The 17,884-nt window shown below is 47.0% G+C and overlaps 1 protein-coding gene across 3 annotated transcripts in view; it reads left to right on the top strand.

The window, feature by feature from the left end:
- Nucleotides 1-278: 278 nt before the first annotated feature.
- ALDH5F1 (aldehyde dehydrogenase 5F1) overlaps nucleotides 279-17,884 on the top strand; it is a 58,518-nt gene continuing 40,912 nt past the window's right edge. Inside the window, exons 1-10 of one of the 3 annotated variants that reach the window (XM_078576587.1) lie at nucleotides 279-423; nucleotides 1,349-1,462; nucleotides 1,539-1,638; nucleotides 3,562-3,610; nucleotides 3,902-3,989; nucleotides 4,102-4,212; nucleotides 6,234-6,296; nucleotides 6,380-6,490; nucleotides 8,982-9,047; nucleotides 9,144-9,221. In XM_078576587.1, coding sequence (XP_078432713.1) covers nucleotides 346-423; nucleotides 1,349-1,462; nucleotides 1,539-1,638; nucleotides 3,562-3,610; nucleotides 3,902-3,989; nucleotides 4,102-4,212; nucleotides 6,234-6,296; nucleotides 6,380-6,490; nucleotides 8,982-9,047; nucleotides 9,144-9,221 — 858 coding nt within the window. In that variant the 5' untranslated portion in view covers nucleotides 279-345. Of the gene's footprint in view, nucleotides 430-1,348; nucleotides 1,463-1,538; nucleotides 1,639-3,561; nucleotides 3,611-3,901; nucleotides 3,990-4,101; nucleotides 4,213-6,233; nucleotides 6,297-6,379; nucleotides 6,491-8,981; nucleotides 9,048-9,143; nucleotides 9,222-17,884 lie in introns of all 3 variants that reach the window. The other 2 variants (XM_078576586.1, XM_078576588.1) reach the window with 2 other exon arrangements.

The following is a 17,884-nucleotide window of genomic DNA, read 5'->3' as shown; positions in this document are numbered from 1 at the left end:
TCGAGAAATTACTGTTTATAATTACTTGTGAATGAGAAATTGAGAAATTCTTAAATTAGTGAGAGATATAAAAATGTTATGATCCGATATTCTGAAAGGAAAAATTGTTAATATTCAGACATAAACAACATTCTTCTCTCCATATATCAATGACCAAAATAATTCAAATAATTTATTATGGTCAAAGTCAATACTTCTTTCTCTTGATGGTTTTTAGAGTTATAATATATTATTTTATTTTTATAGAAGAAGCAGCAAAAATGAATACTGCTACAAATCTCTCCCAGTACTATAAAACCAGACTCACTCCATTCCAAGCAGCAAGTGCAAGCGGAAGCGATCGAAATGGCAATCTTCCGCCTCAGTTCATCTCTGCGGAGCTTCTGCAATCGATTTCCTTCATCATGTCTCCGTCATCGCGCGGTTCGCGTACTCTTTTTTCAATCTATTTTGAAGTATTTCTCTACTGATTGATGTTCAATTCTGTGAAATCCATGAAATTCGTTTGAACGGATTCGAGGGAGACTTTTTATATCTTTGGAAATCGTCACTGTTATATGGGTCAAAATGCAAAACTAAGTGGTTCATTTTTAGTAATTTTTAAAGTTATGATTCTTGAACCTCTTTCGGTCTTATTCATATTTATCTCGTCGGTTAGTTTTCTCTTCTAAAAATTCGTAATCGGTTAGTTGACACGTTGGTTAATTGTGCTCTGAAACACGGGCAAAATCTCAAATTATCTGTGGAGAAGTTCTAAAATTGCAGCAACGGACAAGTTTCTGCATTGGAGGTAGATTTTTCATAGCTCTGGAGATCCGCCCTACAATATGGGTCAAATGCAAGAGAAGTGGCTCACTTTTGGTGCTTGTTAAAATATAATTCTTGAACCTCTTTCATGGTTTTATCACACTTAATCGTAATCGGTTTGTTGACCTGTTGGTTAATCGTATTCTTAAACAGGGGATAAAACCTCAAATTATCTATGAAGCCGTCTTGGAAGTGCAGGCAGCAGACAACTTCATTTTTTTTGTACTTGCTGTAGAAATATATTCTGTTATCCAGCGCAACTACCCGAGCTAATGTGGCAGCAACGTTTTTCACCTAGATTTTTTTATCCTTTATTCTGATTACTATGGACAGATGAACACTGATCCCCATAGCCTTGGTTTTAGCTTATCCTGGAATTGCGGCAGCAGATGAAATTCTTCGCGTCTTTTTTGCTGTAAAATATTGGCTGATAGTGGGCAAAATTACCTTATTTCATGTGGCCGTCACTATCTTCACCTAGGTTTTTTATCCTTTGTAACTGCCTGCTTTTGCCCTTCTTTATTTTTACTGCTATGGGCAGGTGAGCACTGAACCCCAGGCCGCAATTAGTCGTCTGAAAGAACTAGGGCTTCTCAAATCCCAGGGCTTGATTGGAGGAAAATGGTTGGACGCCTATGATGGGAAGAAGATTCAGGTTTGTATGTATGGGACGCCTATGTATGGTCGAAGATATTTAATCATCTGGATAAATTTAAAATTTTTAATTGTAGGTTCAAAATCCGGCCACCAGTGAGGTCATCACAAGTGTTCCATGCATGGGGAGAAGAGAAACATCTGATGCAATTATGTCGTCATTTGGTGCATTTCATTGTATGGAAGCATAACTGTGACTGATATTTTTGTGAACTAATGGAAATAGTTTATTTTCAGAAACTTATATGCAAAATTAATTTGAAAACCACATTTTTTGTGACCAAAGTGTCTGATAATTTTTTCTTTTGCTGTTAACGTTTATTGAATGCACCGATCTCTACTTATCCTATATCATAGTAATTTCTATCTTAGAATACCTTGTGATAAATTTCCTCAACTGGATAGAACTTAGAAACGGTGAATAAATTAGTATAGTTCTTTGAAATTAGCCAATTCTTTGCCTGAAGCATTTATTGCTTATAAACATACAGTTTAGATTCATGGTAACTTTTTCTCAAATGTTTACTGTATTAGTTTACATAAACAGTAGTTCATCCCAGGCTTTCTTGCTCTATTCGACCTGCACATTCCCTCTCCCTCAGTCTCCCTCTTTGGCTTGCATTTGATCCAGATAAAGTCTACTACGACTTGATATCTACCTTCTGATCTGTCAAGGCCTATCCTAGAAAGAACCAACAGTTGAATCGTGGAATCTTGGAACTAGTAAAGAAAAATGAGTAAGAAAATAGTACAGTAGGGAAGAGCTCATTCAATATTACCGAATACAGTAATCTTGGAAAGAAGATGGATGCAGCTCCTGGATACTAGAAAAGACATGTATTTCAAAACACATCTGAGAATATTAATGTCCACAGGTTTTCAAGAGAAGTATCCGTTTACCTCCCATTTCAAAAGGTTCAAATGTTTCTCTTGGGTCTCTTTTTGGCCCACCTTTGATAGATTATTGTAGTGGCTCCATGTGAAGACCAAAGGAGTTTGAGGGGTAGGGTTGAGGCTTACATCTTGATAATTTTCCTCCTGTCTGGTCCCAGCTTGCCTTCTGCTTAAATAGCTGGATAAAAGTTGTACCATATTCGGTTAAGCTGCACATGTGAGATGTATCTTCCATTAATAATACTTTGGTCCCTTGGCCCTGAGTTATCAAGGCATCAATTCACCACTTCAGTTTGTGCACCTGTTTGTGGATGATATGTGAAGTAATGGCCCATAGTACCACAGAGAAATCAACACTGAACTCTAACGAGCTCTATCCTATCTCTTAATTAATGGGTCCGTGATAATTTATAGTCTTTGATACCAAATGATACAAACCTTGATCTAGGCTCATACAGGGAAAGGGGGATATATGGTTAGGTTTGATGTTCTCGAGGTTGGAGAGTGGATTGGGAATGATCCGAGGAGAGATCAAACTGAGGAGGCAGGGATCACTTGGTTGAGCCACTTGAAGAGCCAGTGAGATAGAGGCAATCATGAGGGACAGGGATCGCAGAGGGAGAGAAGCGTGGCTTCCAGGGGCCTGGAGAGTGAGATATCCTAACCTGGATTTATAGCAGATGTTGGCTGTAACTCCAACTTGTCTGCTACTGGGCTATTATGATTCCCTTCACACCCCACGATATGCTCCAGCTCAAGAGAAAAGGGTCTCCTGACATATTTTTGATCGAGAGATAGAGTTATAGAATGTGTGCGTAGGGTGGGAAGGTAAGTTCTGTGAGGGAGAGAGAAGGGAGATGGAACTGGACATGGGTGTAGTGAAGCCCAGATAGAGGACACGGCTGCCGGTTCAGGAGAAGAGAGGAGAACCGGGATGACCATGGTAGGAGCTACTGACTCGAAGGAGAAGAAAAAGGGGAAGTAGACGACTGTCCTAAAAACTTGAAAACTGATTACCAGTTGCTACCTCCGAAAGGGAGGGCAGGTTTCTGTCACGTCAAACTATGTTCTATCCAGATTTCTTGGAAAGTATGAGTTTCCTTTTACTTCTTTGATTCTATTACTCTGTTTTAATGAGGTCAAACCATTCTCACTGTAGTTTCCCAAACTTTTCTGCACCTCATTGAATTTCTTCATCTTTTCCAGCCTGGAGTAAACTCACTGCTGGAGAGAGGAGCAAATACCTGAGAAAATGGTTTCTCTCTCTTTCCCCTTATCATGTAATGAATCTACGAGATGAATCAATCATGCATGTCATGGCATGAAAATAGTTTGTATTTTTTAGTGATTACCTGTCTGTCAAGGGTGTTAGAGTCATTAGCGATACAGTTAGCTAAATTGACTATGACTTATTCAAATAAATTTAGGTAATTTCTGATAAATTTCTTTGTCGTTTCGGTTCTTAAGAGCATGTGTTTTCATTGGCCATGTTTAACCTCAAGATAACCAATTGGTTCATGTATTCTGATTGCAATCTCTTTTGAAGGTATGACTTAATTATTCTGCATAAAGAATCTCTTGCTTTGTTGATAACGTTAGAGCAAGGAAAACCCCTGAAAGAGGCTTTGGGTGAGGTAAGATAATATCTCTCATCTGTTCTTTTTCTGCTGCCCTTTCTATTTATTACACGATGATGGCTCAAATCTTCTATGAAAAGCATAATAAATATTCTTAATTTTTTCATAGGTCATTTATGGTGCAAGCTTCATTGAATTTTATGCGGAGGAGGCAAAGCGTATTTATGGGGATATTATTCCTCCAACTCTGGGTGATCGCCGCCTTTTTGTTTTAAAGCAGGTCATGAATTTTATTTCTCTTCTGACATTGTATTTTAACTATTCTGGTTTACCAATTCTCTTTGATAATCAATGGATACTAGTGCTGCTATCTCACATCTTTGGAACTGGAAATTTCCAATTTTTTTTAAAGTTGAATGAAAAAGGGGAGGATCACTCAAGAACATTGATCAACCTGGCTTTAATAATCTATCTAAACGTGAAATACATGACCAACCAAAATGGTCATCTCTTCAATCATCACTCCCTCCAAAACCAGTATGAAATATGGTTCTCCACGTCATGAAGGAAGCTGTCCATCGATACAGCCTTTCCCTTAAACAAAACCTCATTACGGTGCTGCCATATTGCCCATATACCGCAAGGAGCCTTCCCCATTCCATACGTCTCCTCCTTGTGTCTCCCTGAGTTGAGCCTTAACAGCCCTCGTCAGAAGCCACATCCAACCCTGTGAACTTTTGAGGACTCCAGATCGCCTGGGTAAACAAACACTCAAAGAAGAGATGAGAACTATCTTTTCCTCCTTGGGTGCGCATGGGGCTCACGACCATTGTATTCTGTAACATACACTTACGAAGGGCTCTGGTCAAAACTTGTATCCTGGGTAATAGAGATTTAGAAATCCTGACTTTTAAGGGGGCCCTTTGCTTCCATAGAAGTTAGCATGAAAGGATGGTATATTCCACTTTTGTTGGACCCTCTCCAATCCTCTTGTATGCATCCCGAACTGAGAAGATTGTGCCAATCCACCCCAGCTATGTTGTGTTCCCCTCGAGGGCCATAAGTGTAGCAGAGCCTGCTGCCTGCTCAGGATTTCATCCACTCTCTGATCGGAAAGAACTCCCTCCAAAACAGTTCCATGTGTTGTCCCAACAACCTCTAACCGATGCATGGGGGCTCCTTGTCGTTGGCATAGGCGTGGGGACTTCTCCAGTAGCATTCCCTGATCCGACCAGTCATCCATCCAGTAGCGAATAGTGAACCGTCCCCCAATCAGGCTTCAAAGAATCTCTGGACCTGGGGAAAGATCTGTCTCATGCCTTTACAGAAGGGGGATGCCCCTCTGATTGAGGCAGCGTGCCACTTCCAGCACATTGCTGTACCATAGCTGTCTCTCAGGATCTTCACTGCCATTCCCCCTTCGGACCCCGTAATCCTGCCGTCCCATTTTGCCAGCAAATCTATGATCATGTCTTGCAAGTGTAGCACCCCCAGCTCCCCTTGCTCCACTGGTTGGCAAACAACCTCCCAAGAGGCCTTAGCGGATCCCCTGCTGTTCCCTTCCTCAGGTTCTTTCCAAAGAAATTTCCTCATCCTGGCATCCAGGCACCTTTCAATTCCCTGTGGAAGCTTAGAGACTTATAAATAAAATAATGAAATGGCCCAGAGCACCGACCGTAACAGTACCTGTAGACCCCCCCTCAACAACATGCGGCTCTGCCATCCCTCCAGTCTCCTCTGCACCATCCCAATCACTGGGTGCCAATCTGTTCTCAAGGGCCTTCCCCTTGTCAGTGGTAAACCGAAATAGCGCATGGGTAATGTCCCAATGGGCGTTCCCAGAGCCCCGGAACATTGGACCTCTTCATCCTGTGATAGGCTGAAACCACAAAGGCTGAGTTTGCTCAGTTGATCTGCAACCTGAATGATCTGCAAAGAGGTCCAACAATGTAAAATGTGTTTTTTAAAGAATTAAACTACTAATTTTTTTGGAAATAAAAAATCCCCATCAAAGGAGCACATTTTACTTGAACTTTTAAATATTTACTTACACAATTAAACTATTCGTTTTGCGTCTTTTGATGACTTGTTCTGTGGAATAAGGACTTATAGAGGCTCAAGTGGATTAAAATAGTGCTTATTTCTTGTGAGCTTTCTCTGAAACTTCATGGCGACTGATTTCTCACTAGTTCTCTGCATCTCTGCGGCTCTTTCCTTTTTGGTGCCTAGTTTCAATTTTTTGGATGAAATTTTGTAAATTTTTTTGCGCTCTTTCAATATAATTTTTTTTTAATTTTGCAGCCTGTGGGGGTTGTGGGCGCAATAGCACCGTGGAATTTCCCCTTGGCTATGATTACTAGAAAGGTCATACCATTTTACTTTGACCTGATTTGGTACTCTACTAGCCCAATCCCTTTTCCTATACCAACACAAATATCAGAATGCAGGTTGGGCCAGCGCTTGCTAGTGGGTGCACTGCTGTGGTTAAACCTTCAGAGTTTACGCCTTTGACTGCTCTGGCAGCAGCTGAACTAGCACTTCAAGCTGGAATACCATCAGTACGTCCAGTGATTTAATATGTTTTCTAACTATCAGAAGGGAAAATTTTCTAATTATTATATTAGATAACTTTTATTTGTTACTTCTTTTTTGAAAAAAAAAACATTTATTTGTTACTGTTGGAAGAGACTTCATCATCACATGTTTCTTTTATAAATTAACTCTAACCTTTATGTGATTGCATTTATATCCTTTAATTCGTTTTTGTTTTTGAAATATTATTTCATTTTTATTTATTAGCTGTTTGTAACTAATATATCTGTATCCGGCCCATTATTATGATGGTTCTGAAATCAACACTGTTCAAATAAGGATTTAAATCCATGAATGATTTCACTCTTTACTCTTCCATTTCTCACTATCTTCCTCGGGATTTCTCTCCAATGTGTTCGTATGACAAAATCTATGGAAAAAGTAGGTTTAGTTTTCCTATCTGCTGTTGTATACTGGGGGTTTTGACCCCTTAAAGGAATATTTTCCGCCTGTTGGGATTGTTTCCCAAGAATGTCCAGTTGTCACAGGGGCTTTGGCACTACTACAATTAATAACCAGGTTTGACTTACATTCAAGCCATCATGTGCGACTATAGACTATCCAGTTTTGACTAACATTGGAGCCATCTTGTCTGCTAAAGAATTGATTTATTTTTTCTTTGTTCAGATACATTTCCTGTATAAGCTAATGGGTCATCCATTGTTAGCCCATGTCGATGTACAACTTGGCCTATATATAAGCTGATACAGGCCTCACTTGTGTTGGCCGGGAGTCAAGGAAGAAGAAGATAATTAGGACGGTTACTCGTCCCACGTCAGTTAATGCAAGAGAAGACGAATAGGAGACAGACGCCTACGAATAAAAGAAACGATGGATGGACGCAGGAGGGGGAGGAAAGAAAGCGAGAGGCGAAGATTGAGCGGGGAAGATCCTTCCCCGTCAAGGCCGACAGGGCGATTCGCCCCGCCCAGAGTTCTATATCTATTTCCACTGCATTTCCCTTATTCTGCCATCAGAACTTTATCTTGGTTGTTATTCCAAGGAATATCGCATTTTATTTTGTCTCCTCATTGGACATATCCTGGGATCTTATCATAAGCTAAGGGATCCCTTGAGAAAAGGCAATGCAGTTATTTTCTTTCTTGATCTCCTTATCTTCTCCATCACTCTTCAAGGGTATCCCAGAGAATTATATCATTAGAGGTAGGAGAATGGTCGTCGCATGGACGACTCCGTGATCTGTTCCCCCGTCTTTATTCCCTTGCCCGTCACCGACATGCCTTGGTGGAAGAGTGTTGGGATGGAGTGTGGTGTCCAACTTTTGCGGCCATCTTATCTAGTCAACGGGTGGAGGATTTCTTAAGCCTTCAGCAAACTCTGAGCAACTGGAGGCCAATGGAGGGGACGACAGATGGGTGGGTATGGGCATCGGGTCCGTTTTCCAGCCGAGGTGTTTACCAGATTTTGAGACCACACCACTATGAGGACCCAATCATCGTAAGGGCATGTCGCTCAATCTGGAGGCAAAAGGTTCCCTTAAAGGTTAGGGTGTTTGTATGGTTGCTCGCCAAGAAGCGGACAATGACCCGTGTGAGACGGCGAAGGTTCTTTCCGGCTGAATCCTCACTATGCCTTGTGTGTACGGAAGAGGAAGAGGAGTGTGAGCATCTGTTCTTCCAATGTCGGCTTGCTCGGGCGCTATGGGCTAGCCAGGGGCTGGCAGAGGTTACGTCGAGCTCGCAGCTATGGGCCACACTGCTGCAGCGCAAGCAGGGGACTGACAAGGAGGGGGGGCTGAGATTCGCGGTGCTTTGGGCGATATGGTCTCACCGCAACGAGGTCATTTTCAAGGGGGCAGAAATGTCGGTGGAAAGGGCTAAAAATGGTGTAGAGAGATTGGTTTTTTGTTGGTTTGGTCCTGGATGAGGTGGTGGATATGGGCGGAAGGATGGGCTTATGCTTTTTGGCCTAGACCCGTCCACGTCCATGTGTACGGAGGGTCACCAAGTTGGGTGATCTTCTATATTATTCAAAAAAAAAAAAAAAAAAAATTAGAGGTAGGAGAAACCCTGTCACATTGTTGAACTCATCTTGTGTGAGTATAATTTATGATCCACTCTGCTGTTCCTCTGCCTCAATCCTCACCAGAATAAGCATGGCCTCAAAACCTAATTTCAGTTCTCTTCTGGATCTATGAGGCTGCTTGCTGGTTGTACCCTGATTGGCCCATTGGGTTATCATATTATCTTGTGATTTTAAGATACCAAGATTTCCACTCTGGAGCTTGTCTTCTGTTGCTGGTTTGTTTCCACTCATGTTCTTTATCAGCCGAGATGAGAAATGTGCAGTTGAATGCTGACTTCTTTTGGTGATTAGGTAAATGCAGAATTTTCTATATGTATATGTATTTCTTGGAGTTGCTGGGTTCGCATGATTTATTGTTGGTTTCAAATTTGTAGGCTGTACTTCCTAATACTCTCTTTTTTTCTCGGTTAGGGTGCATTAAATGTGGTGATGGGAAATGCTCCTGAAATTGGTGATACATTGCTAGAAAGTGATCAGGTTTTTGCCAGCTAGTGTTTTGCTTTAACTTTTAGGTTTTTCAGCTTGTCCTAAAGATTCTAGTATCAATTCATTTCTTATTTCCTTAAAAAATAGGTAAGGAAGATAACTTTTACGGGATCCACCAACGTTGGGAAAAAATTGATGGCCGGTGCAGCAAATACTGTAAAGAAGGTAAAATTTATGACTACTGATCTTTCTGATTCAGGATATCTTTAAACTGGATTCGTAAAATTCAGAAAAAATGAGAATTTCTCCTGGAAGCACAAACTAGAATGAAGGCTGAGAGATTATAATGGATCATGTCTATGTGCAGTTAAAATTGCCAAAGTCTTAGACCAACAGAGCCATGAAACCTGTGTTCATTCACTTGGCCTATGACTTCTATTGTTCATTTCAGATGTTTTTTGATCTTATTTTTTTGCTTTCTGTGCATACTGAAAACATATTAACAATATCAAATTAGAGGAAACTCAAATCACACAACCGAAGTTGCTTGAGTTGGCGGAGGTAGTGGAGGTGGCACCGGAGAAGATGCAGGGAGGGCAATTATCATATCATAGATGAAGTGTGTATCGTGGAATGTGCACGGTCTACGGGATGAAGGGAGACGGGGAGTGGTGGGGAGCTATTTACGGGACTGGGGAGCCGATGTTGTCTGCCTACAAGAGACGATGTTGGAGAGGTGTGAACAAAAGAATGGAACTTGGTGGGACGAGGTTTTCTCGAGGGCTTCGTGGCCATAAATGCCACAGGTAGATCTGGGAGCCTATTGGTGGCATGGAATATGACGACCTTTACTAAAGTGGGGTCATGGACGGGACAGTATTGTAGCAACAGTAAAAATGAAGAGAAGGAGCGACGGTTTTCAATGCATGGTGGCATTGGTTTACGGCCTTGTTATTGCAGCCTATCGACACAGGTTATGGGAGGAGCTGGAAAGTGTAGTCTCCCTCTTTCATGGGATACCATTGTTTTTTGGAGGCGATTTCAACGTGACCTTGGAGTCAAGTGATAGACCGAATGGGACGGGAGGACAGGATCCAAGGTCAAGAGGCTTTCTGGTTTTTCATATCTGAGACGAGATTAAACGAAATGGGTCTGACAAATTGTAATTACACCTGGCAAAGTACGAGAGGCCGCATTTTCTTGCCTGGACAGATTCCTTTGCTCGGTGGACCTATTGGAAGAGTATCCATTGGCAGATGTATGAGCACTCCCCAGACCATTATCTGATCATGTTCCAATTGTCTGGCAAGCTAGTGTTGGCCAGAACAGATCCACCTACTTTAAGTTGGATCGCTCGTGGCTACGTGAGAAGGGATTCAAGGAAGTGATAACATGGTGGACAAGTCAATCAGCACAGGGCACAGCCACGATGAGGCTGGCCACCAAATTGGCAGGTCTAAGACAACACCTTATCGGGGTGAAAAAAAAGATCCGAGAGGGAAGACGCCAGCGAAGAGATGAAGCCCTTTCACGGGACCAATAGTTGGACTCCATTGAAGACACAAGATGCCTGGTAGACTCTGAACTCAAGGAAAGAAAAACATGCAGAGAGGTGGTGGAGGAAGAGGATAAGAAGCTTGAAATGGATTGGAGGCAGCGGTTGCAGCAACTTTGGCTGAAGGAGGGGGGCACCAACACACGGTTCTTCCATATGGTGGCGAATGGAAGGAGAAGGTCGAATCATATACCACGAGTGAAAGTGGGAAACCGTGAAGTCGTGGGGACACGAGGTGGGAGAAGCACTAGCAGATCACTTCAGAACAGTCACTAAGCGGGGGGCTCGCAACCAGTGGAGATGGGAAGGTAGAAGCGTATCTCGGTTATCACAAGCACAACAGGCTGAGCTAGTGAAGCCTTTCTTCGTGGAAGAGGTACCAAACGCGATCCAAGGTTTGAATGGAGGAGCCCCAGGCCCTGATGGACTCCCAGTCTTCTTCTTTAGCGAATTCTGGGATGTTGTAGGCTCAGACGTGATGGATACATTGGACAAGTCCCGGATGGGTAACTTTGGCATGGGAAGACCGAATTGGTCACATTTATTTCTGTTGCCCAAGTGCTAGGGAGCGATGAATGTGTGTGACTTCCGACCTATTGCTCTATTGAATTCTATCTATCTTATCATCGCCAAGGTGTTGGCTAACCGGTTGAGAGGGGTGATTGGGGGCCTAATCGGACCCTTTCAATCGGCCTTCATTCTGGGAAGACAATTGCAAGACAGTGCGGTGGTGGTGGGGGAGATCATTTCAGCGTGGAAAAGAAACGGGACGAAGGGCTTTATTTGGAAGGTGGATTTTGCAAAAGCCTATGATTCACTCGATTGGAGATTTCTATGGTCCGTCATGCGAAAGTGAGGATTTCCTGAGGACTGGGTGACCTGGGTGCGACGTTGCGTTACGTCCCACTCTTTCTCAGTCTTGGTCAATGGCCGGGCAGGAGGATGGATCCGCCCACAGAGAGGAGTCAGACAAGGTTGCCCATTAGCCCCATTATCGTTTCTCCTTGCAGTAGACGCTTTGTCCACATGTACCCTTACAGCGTGCGAACACAGCCTACTGCGCGGTTTTCACACGGCGAGCTACCCCAGGGGTATTCCACTACTCCTATATGCGGATGACACAACATTCTTCATGGAAGGAGTTGCGGCAGAAGCTCACACCATATCGTCCCTGTTAGAATTTCTACGCCTCAACAAAGAAAAGTCAGCCTTTGTGGGATTCGGCCTGTCATTGGAGGAGGAGATCCAATGCGCTAGGCTCACCCCGAGGTTCGTTACCAATGAAGTATTTGGGTCTTCCACCGACAGGGAGATGCGTCCTAACTGCAGACTGGCAGCCAGTGGTTGACAAGGTGGAGCGCAGGTTGGAGGGCTGGCAGAACAAAGTGTTATCACGAAGGGGTCGCCTGGTACTTTTGAGGTCGATGCTCTCAGCGATCCCTATATTCTACCTATCGGTATATAAAGCACCGGCAGTTGTGACAAAGCGGCTAAAGGGATTAATGAGGCGGTTCTTTTGGGGAGGTGGGGGAGAGGGGGATCCTAGGGGATACCCCTAATTCCGTGGGATGTGGTCTGTAGACCTCTCAAACAAGGAGGGCTGGGGGTTCTCCACTTGGACTCCATGAATTTGACATTGCTGGCTAAATGGGTCGAACGAATTATGACACCGGCGGAGGGTTTGGTTTTCAATGTCCTAAGAGACATATATGGCCGAGAGACGGATTGGGAGAGGCGATGGGCGAAAGGGGGGAGTCCCCTTTTTGGCGCAGCCTGCGTCAACTCATCCCTCACGTCTGTGAGTTATTTGACGCCAAACTGGGAGATGGGGAAGGCTTTCGGTTCTGGCATGATAACTGGTCAAAACAAGGTCCCTTGAAGTTGAAGTTTCCCAGGCTATTTGCTCTAACAAGGAACCCAACTGCCACAATCAGCGAATGTTGGGACGGGGCTTGGCCCCAACCCTCTCTGAGACATTATTAGACCTTTGGTTTGAGGAGTTGTTGGGAGTGCAGGAGATCCTCCTACCTCTCAGCCCATCACCAGATTATCGAGACGGATGGGTATGGCGGGGGCCACCTTTCTTGGTGAAGGATGCATACTTGAAGATTCGAGGGGTGACGAGAGATGACACAGAAGTCAGGCAGGCATGTCACATAATGCTGAAACTAAAGATTCCTTTTAAAGTGAGAATTTTCGGCTGGTTGTTGAGGAGACAGAAAATCGTCACACGGGTCTATCGGCGGAGGTGGGCGTCAGCGGAGCCCGTTGACCCTTGTGCGTTGGGTGCGAGGAAGACTGCTCACCTTTTCTTCACATGTCACCTCGCCCAAGGAGTATGGGCCTCGCAGCAGATTTCAGTGGTGAATATCTCCTCAGACGACGATTTTTGGGCATCAGTCATGATGGGTGGATACCGGAGCAGAATGGAGTGGGGGAGAATTCTCGCAATACTGTGGGCGGTATGGTTGCACCGAAATGAAGTGATGTTCAAGGGAGGAAAGGCTTCAGTCAAGAGTATCAGATTTGACGTTGAGGCACTAATATCTTTTTGGGGGGTAGGGGGATTAAAGCAGGATGTGCAGTCATATCTGTAAATGATGTGTACATGATTTTGTTTTTTTAATAGTATCAGGTGGGCCACCGGTTTCGGGTGGTCTGCTCTATTTTCTTAAGAAAAAAAAAAATCAAATCACTTGGATTTCCAGATTTCTAAGATCTTATGGTTGATTAAATCTATCATTTTGATATAATTTTTTTTCGAAGAAAAGAGGAAAGATTCCCTAAGAAAGGTAATCGGCTCTAATTAAATAGTACGCATGAACGGGAAATACATAACCAACAGGAATGGTCCTCTTTCAATTCTTCACTCCCTCCAAAACTAGTATGTGATAAAATTCTCCACATTATGTAGCACCCTATTTGTCAAGGCGATCCTTCACTTAAAAACGACCTCATTGTGGTGCGCTGATATCGTCCATAACACCATGAGGAGCCTTCCCCACTCCATACATCCTTTGCATGCACCTCCTGAATCGAGCCCCAACAGGCCTCGTTGGAAGCCACATCCACCCCAGTGAGCTTTTGCAGGCTCCATATTGCCTAGGCAAACAAACACTCAGAGAACAAGCGGGAACATTCTTCCTTATCCTGTGTACACATAGAGCACACTCCAGGAACATGCACTTTCGGAGGACTCATGTCAGCAAAGCCGTGTACATGGTTTGTGGGTGTAGCCCCCTAGTCTCCCTTGTTCTACTGGTCAGAAAACCACCTCCCATAGTACCCTATCCATAAAGAGACCCTAGCCAATCCCCTGCCATCCCAACTCATGGCCTTTCCAAAAGTATCACCTTATCAAGGCTGCCAGCGACTTATGATCCCCTTTGGCAACTTAAAGATATCAAAATTGCAGAGAGCAGCAATCGCTGCAGAACTAGACAGCCCCCTCTCGACGGCACTTAGCTCTGTCATCTGTCCAGTCTCGATGGCCTTTCCAATTCGTGCGCAAAAGCCTTTCCCTTGTCAGTGGCAATCCCAAATAATGCATGAGTAATGTCCCAATGGCCAACTCCAAAGCCCAAGAGCATTGTACCTCTTTGTCCCATGATGGTCCGATACTACAAAGTCTGATTTTTCTTGATTGATCTGCAAACCCAAAAAATCTGAAAATAGTTCTAATGGCGTGGAGAGATTTCTAGCTTCCTCCACAGAGCCTTCCATGAAGAAGGTGGTGTGGTCTGAAAGCCCCGCAGCAAACTGTGTGGCCAGGGCAGGGCATCTAAAACTAGGAAGAATAAAAATGGTGCCAAGGGATATCCTTGCCTGACCCCATTTGTGGATGGATCCTGCCTCCTGTCTTCCATTCATTAACACTGAGAACAAGTGGGATGTAATACATCTCCTAATCCCCGAGGAAAGGGTGGCCTGGGTACGACGTTGTGTTACGTCCCACACATTCTTGGATCTGGTCAATGGTCGGGCAGAAGGGGGATGGATCCATCCACAGAGGGGCGTCAAGCAGGGCTGCCCGTTAGCCCCTTTACTATTTGTCCTGGCAGTGGACACCTTGGCCTCCTGCACCCTTAGGGCGTGCGAACGGGGTCTATTAAGGGTCTTCTAGACTGCGAGTTACCCAGGGAGCATTGCACTACTTCAGTATGAGGACGACACAACATTCTCCATGGAAGGATCCAAGACGGAAGCTCACACCCTCTCTACATTGTTAGATATATTCGCTGACTTCTCGGGGTTACGTCTCAACTGAGCCAAGTCAGCATTTGTGGGCTTCGGACTCTCTTCGGTGGAAGAAGCCCAATGCACCAACGCGCTAGACACACCTCAGGGTTCTCTAGCAATGAGCTATCTAGGCCTTCCACTGACGGGGAGACGTATTTTAACCACAGAATGGCAGCCAGTGATCGAGAAGGTGGAGAGGCGCTTGGAGGGATGGCAGACCAAAGTGCTATCAAAAGGGGGCCACTTGGTACTACTGAGATCAGTGCTCTCAGCGATCCCAATATTCTACCTATCCGTATTTAAATTACCATCAGTCGTGGCAAAGCGCCTGGAGGGACTGATGAGGAGGTTTCTTTGGGGAGGTAATGGAGAGGATGGGCGTAAAGGGGTACCCCTGGTAGCATAGGAAGAGGTCTGCAGGCCCGTGAAGCAAGGAGGGCTGGGGATGCTCCACATGGACTGCATGAATCTGGCACTGCTGTCCAAATGGTGGAAAGGATTGTGGCATCAGCGGAGGGTCTAGTCTTCAATGTCCTTAGGGACAGATATGGCTCGGAGACTGTTGTCAGGGGGTCGTCAGAGGGACGTAGCAAGGAGCGTCGGAGTGTCGGAGCGTCGGAGAATCTCCGATTAGGGAGGAGCGTCGGAGGATCAGAGGAGGAGAGTTGGAGGATTGGAGGAGCATCGGAGGAGATTGGGGGTCGTCAAAGGGACGTAGCAAGGAGCGTCGGAGGAGATCGGTAGACATGGTCCAAACCGTGCGAGCGGTTGGGCGCATGTGCGGAGCGGCTGTGCGGTAATTCGCACGGCATATTTGCACACCGCACCACCCACCGCACAGGGGTCGGTGCAGTGCGAAATTTTCCTGTTGTGCGAAAATCTCCAACCCCTGTGCCGGTCGGTCCCCTCCGGTCATCCCCGCTGCCTCCTCCGGTCCCGCCGCCAGCTTCCCGCTCTAGCCCGCACCCCCTCCGGCCGCGGCCCCCTCTTCCCCTGCCCCCTCCTGTGCCGGTCGGTCCCCTCCGGTCATCCCCGCTGCCTCCTCCAGTCCCACCGCCAGCTTCCCGCTCTAGCCCGCGCCCCCTCCGGCCGCGGCCTGCCCCCCCCCTTCCCTCCCCTGCCCCTCCGCGCCCCCCCCCCCCCCCCCTGCCCCGCCGCGCCCCCTCTTCCCCTCCCCTGCCCCGCTGCACCCCCTCTTCCCCTCCCCTGCCCCGCCGCGCCCCTCCCCTGCCCGCCGCGCCCCTCTTCCTCCCCTGCCCCGCTGCCTCTTCCCCTCCCCTGCCCCGCCGCGCCCCTCTTCCCTCCTCCCTGCCCCCGCTGCACCTCTCTCTTCCTCCCCTGCCCCGCCGCGCCCCTCTTCCTCCCTGCCCCGCCGCTGCCCCCTGCCCCGCGCCTCTTCCTCCCCTGCCTCGGCCGCTCCCTCTCTCTCCCCTGGCGCCGCGCGCCGCCTCTCCCCTGCCCCCGCGCCGCCCCCTCTCCCCACCCTCGCGCCTCCTCGCGCCTTCCCGCGCCCCCCCTCTAGCCGCACATCCGCCCCAGCCCTCCCTGCCGCCTCCACCTCTCGCTAGCCGCCTCTCCAGCCCTCCACTGCCGCGCCCTGTCGCGCCTCACCCTCCCCGCCGCCCTTCACCTCCCGTCCTCCTCCCACCGCCGCCCCTCGCCCCAGCCCGCCTCCGCCGCCCCACACCACACCACCAGCCCCCACACCCCCACACCCCGGCCCCCGCCTTCTCTCCACCTTCCTCCGCCCGCGGCCCCCCGCCCAACCCCCGCCACGTTCGCCGCCTTCGCCGGCACCGTCTTCTCCGGCGTCGCCGTCTGGGCGACGCGGCGGCGCCGCCCTGGCCCGTCATATTAATTTTAATTATTAATTATTAATTATATTAATAATTAAACATAATAATTATATCACTTATATTAAGAATTAAATATAGTTATTTTATTTTCCAAATCTCATTTAAATTTTTTTTAAAATCCTTCTAAAATGTGTGAATTTAGTGCGCCGTGCGTTGCGCTTCTCCGCACAAAAGCGCACCGCACACCGCACAGGGCATTTTGTGCATGCGAAAATTCGCACATTCGGTGCGAATTTTCGCACCGCACCGCATGACCATCTCTAGAGATCGGGTCGTCGGAGGGACGTAACAGGGAGCGTCAAAGCGTCGGAGCGTCGGAGGAGATCGGGGGTCGGAGGATCGGCGGTTCGGCGGAGGAGCGTCGGAGGATGGATCTTCCTTGAAGATTTGGGGTCTCGGAGGAGCATCGGAGGAGCTTCGGCGGTTAAAAAAAATAAAATCTCGAGGAGTATGTGGATCGGTGTCGGAGGAGGATCGAATCAATAAAAAAAAAAGTTGGAGGAGCGTCGGAGCTGGAGCGACGGGGGAGGATCGGCGGAGGAGGATCGTCGGAGGAGGAGAGGATCAGGACGTCTGAGGAGGAGGATCGCGGAGGAGCATCGGGACGTCGGAGGAGGATCGCACTGAAGAGGGAGGTGCAGAGCCCGCCGGGAACCTTAGTTTTGCGCAAGGAAGTTTTAAGCAAGGCAAGATAGACATGCCGGGCCAAGAGAAGGGGTGGACGGAGGTGAGAAAGCGGGGGAGAAGACGGTCAGGATGGGAGGAGCATGGCGGTGGCCGTGGACAGCCATGGGGAAGGAGGAATGAGGCGGTGGAGGGGGGACGAGAGACGAGGAAAGAATGCTTCAGGTATCTGGGGTGGGGACATCATGCACGTGATTGTCGAAATTCGCTCATTTGCAAGCGATGTCGGTGGGTGGGTCATCGACAAGCGCAATGCCCAGACGCGGCCTCCGAAGATAGGAAGGCTAAGGAGATATTGATTGCGAGGCGAGTGAGTCGGAGGAGGCCGCGTGCATTGTTGGGGAGATTGAAGAAGGGGAGGTGAGAGAGGAGGAAGTACGAGAGGCATTGGTGAGGAAATTCCCGGAGCTGGAGGGTTCGGATGTGAAGAGACTGGAGACGGGAGCGGTTTTGGTCCGACAAGTTCCGGCGACTGAATGCATCGCAGTGTGCGGGTGGAGGCAGGTGATTGGTGAAGCAAGAATTAAATGGCAGCGCATCATCTGGACCGGTAA

Source organism: Wolffia australiana, chromosome 6, assembly GCF_029677425.1.
Source record: "Wolffia australiana isolate 7733 chromosome 6, ASM2967742v1".
NCBI lineage: Eukaryota > Viridiplantae > Streptophyta > Magnoliopsida > Alismatales > Araceae > Wolffia > Wolffia australiana.
The sequence above is the reverse complement of the archived record's forward strand: the minus strand, read 5'-3'. Positions and strand labels throughout refer to the sequence as shown.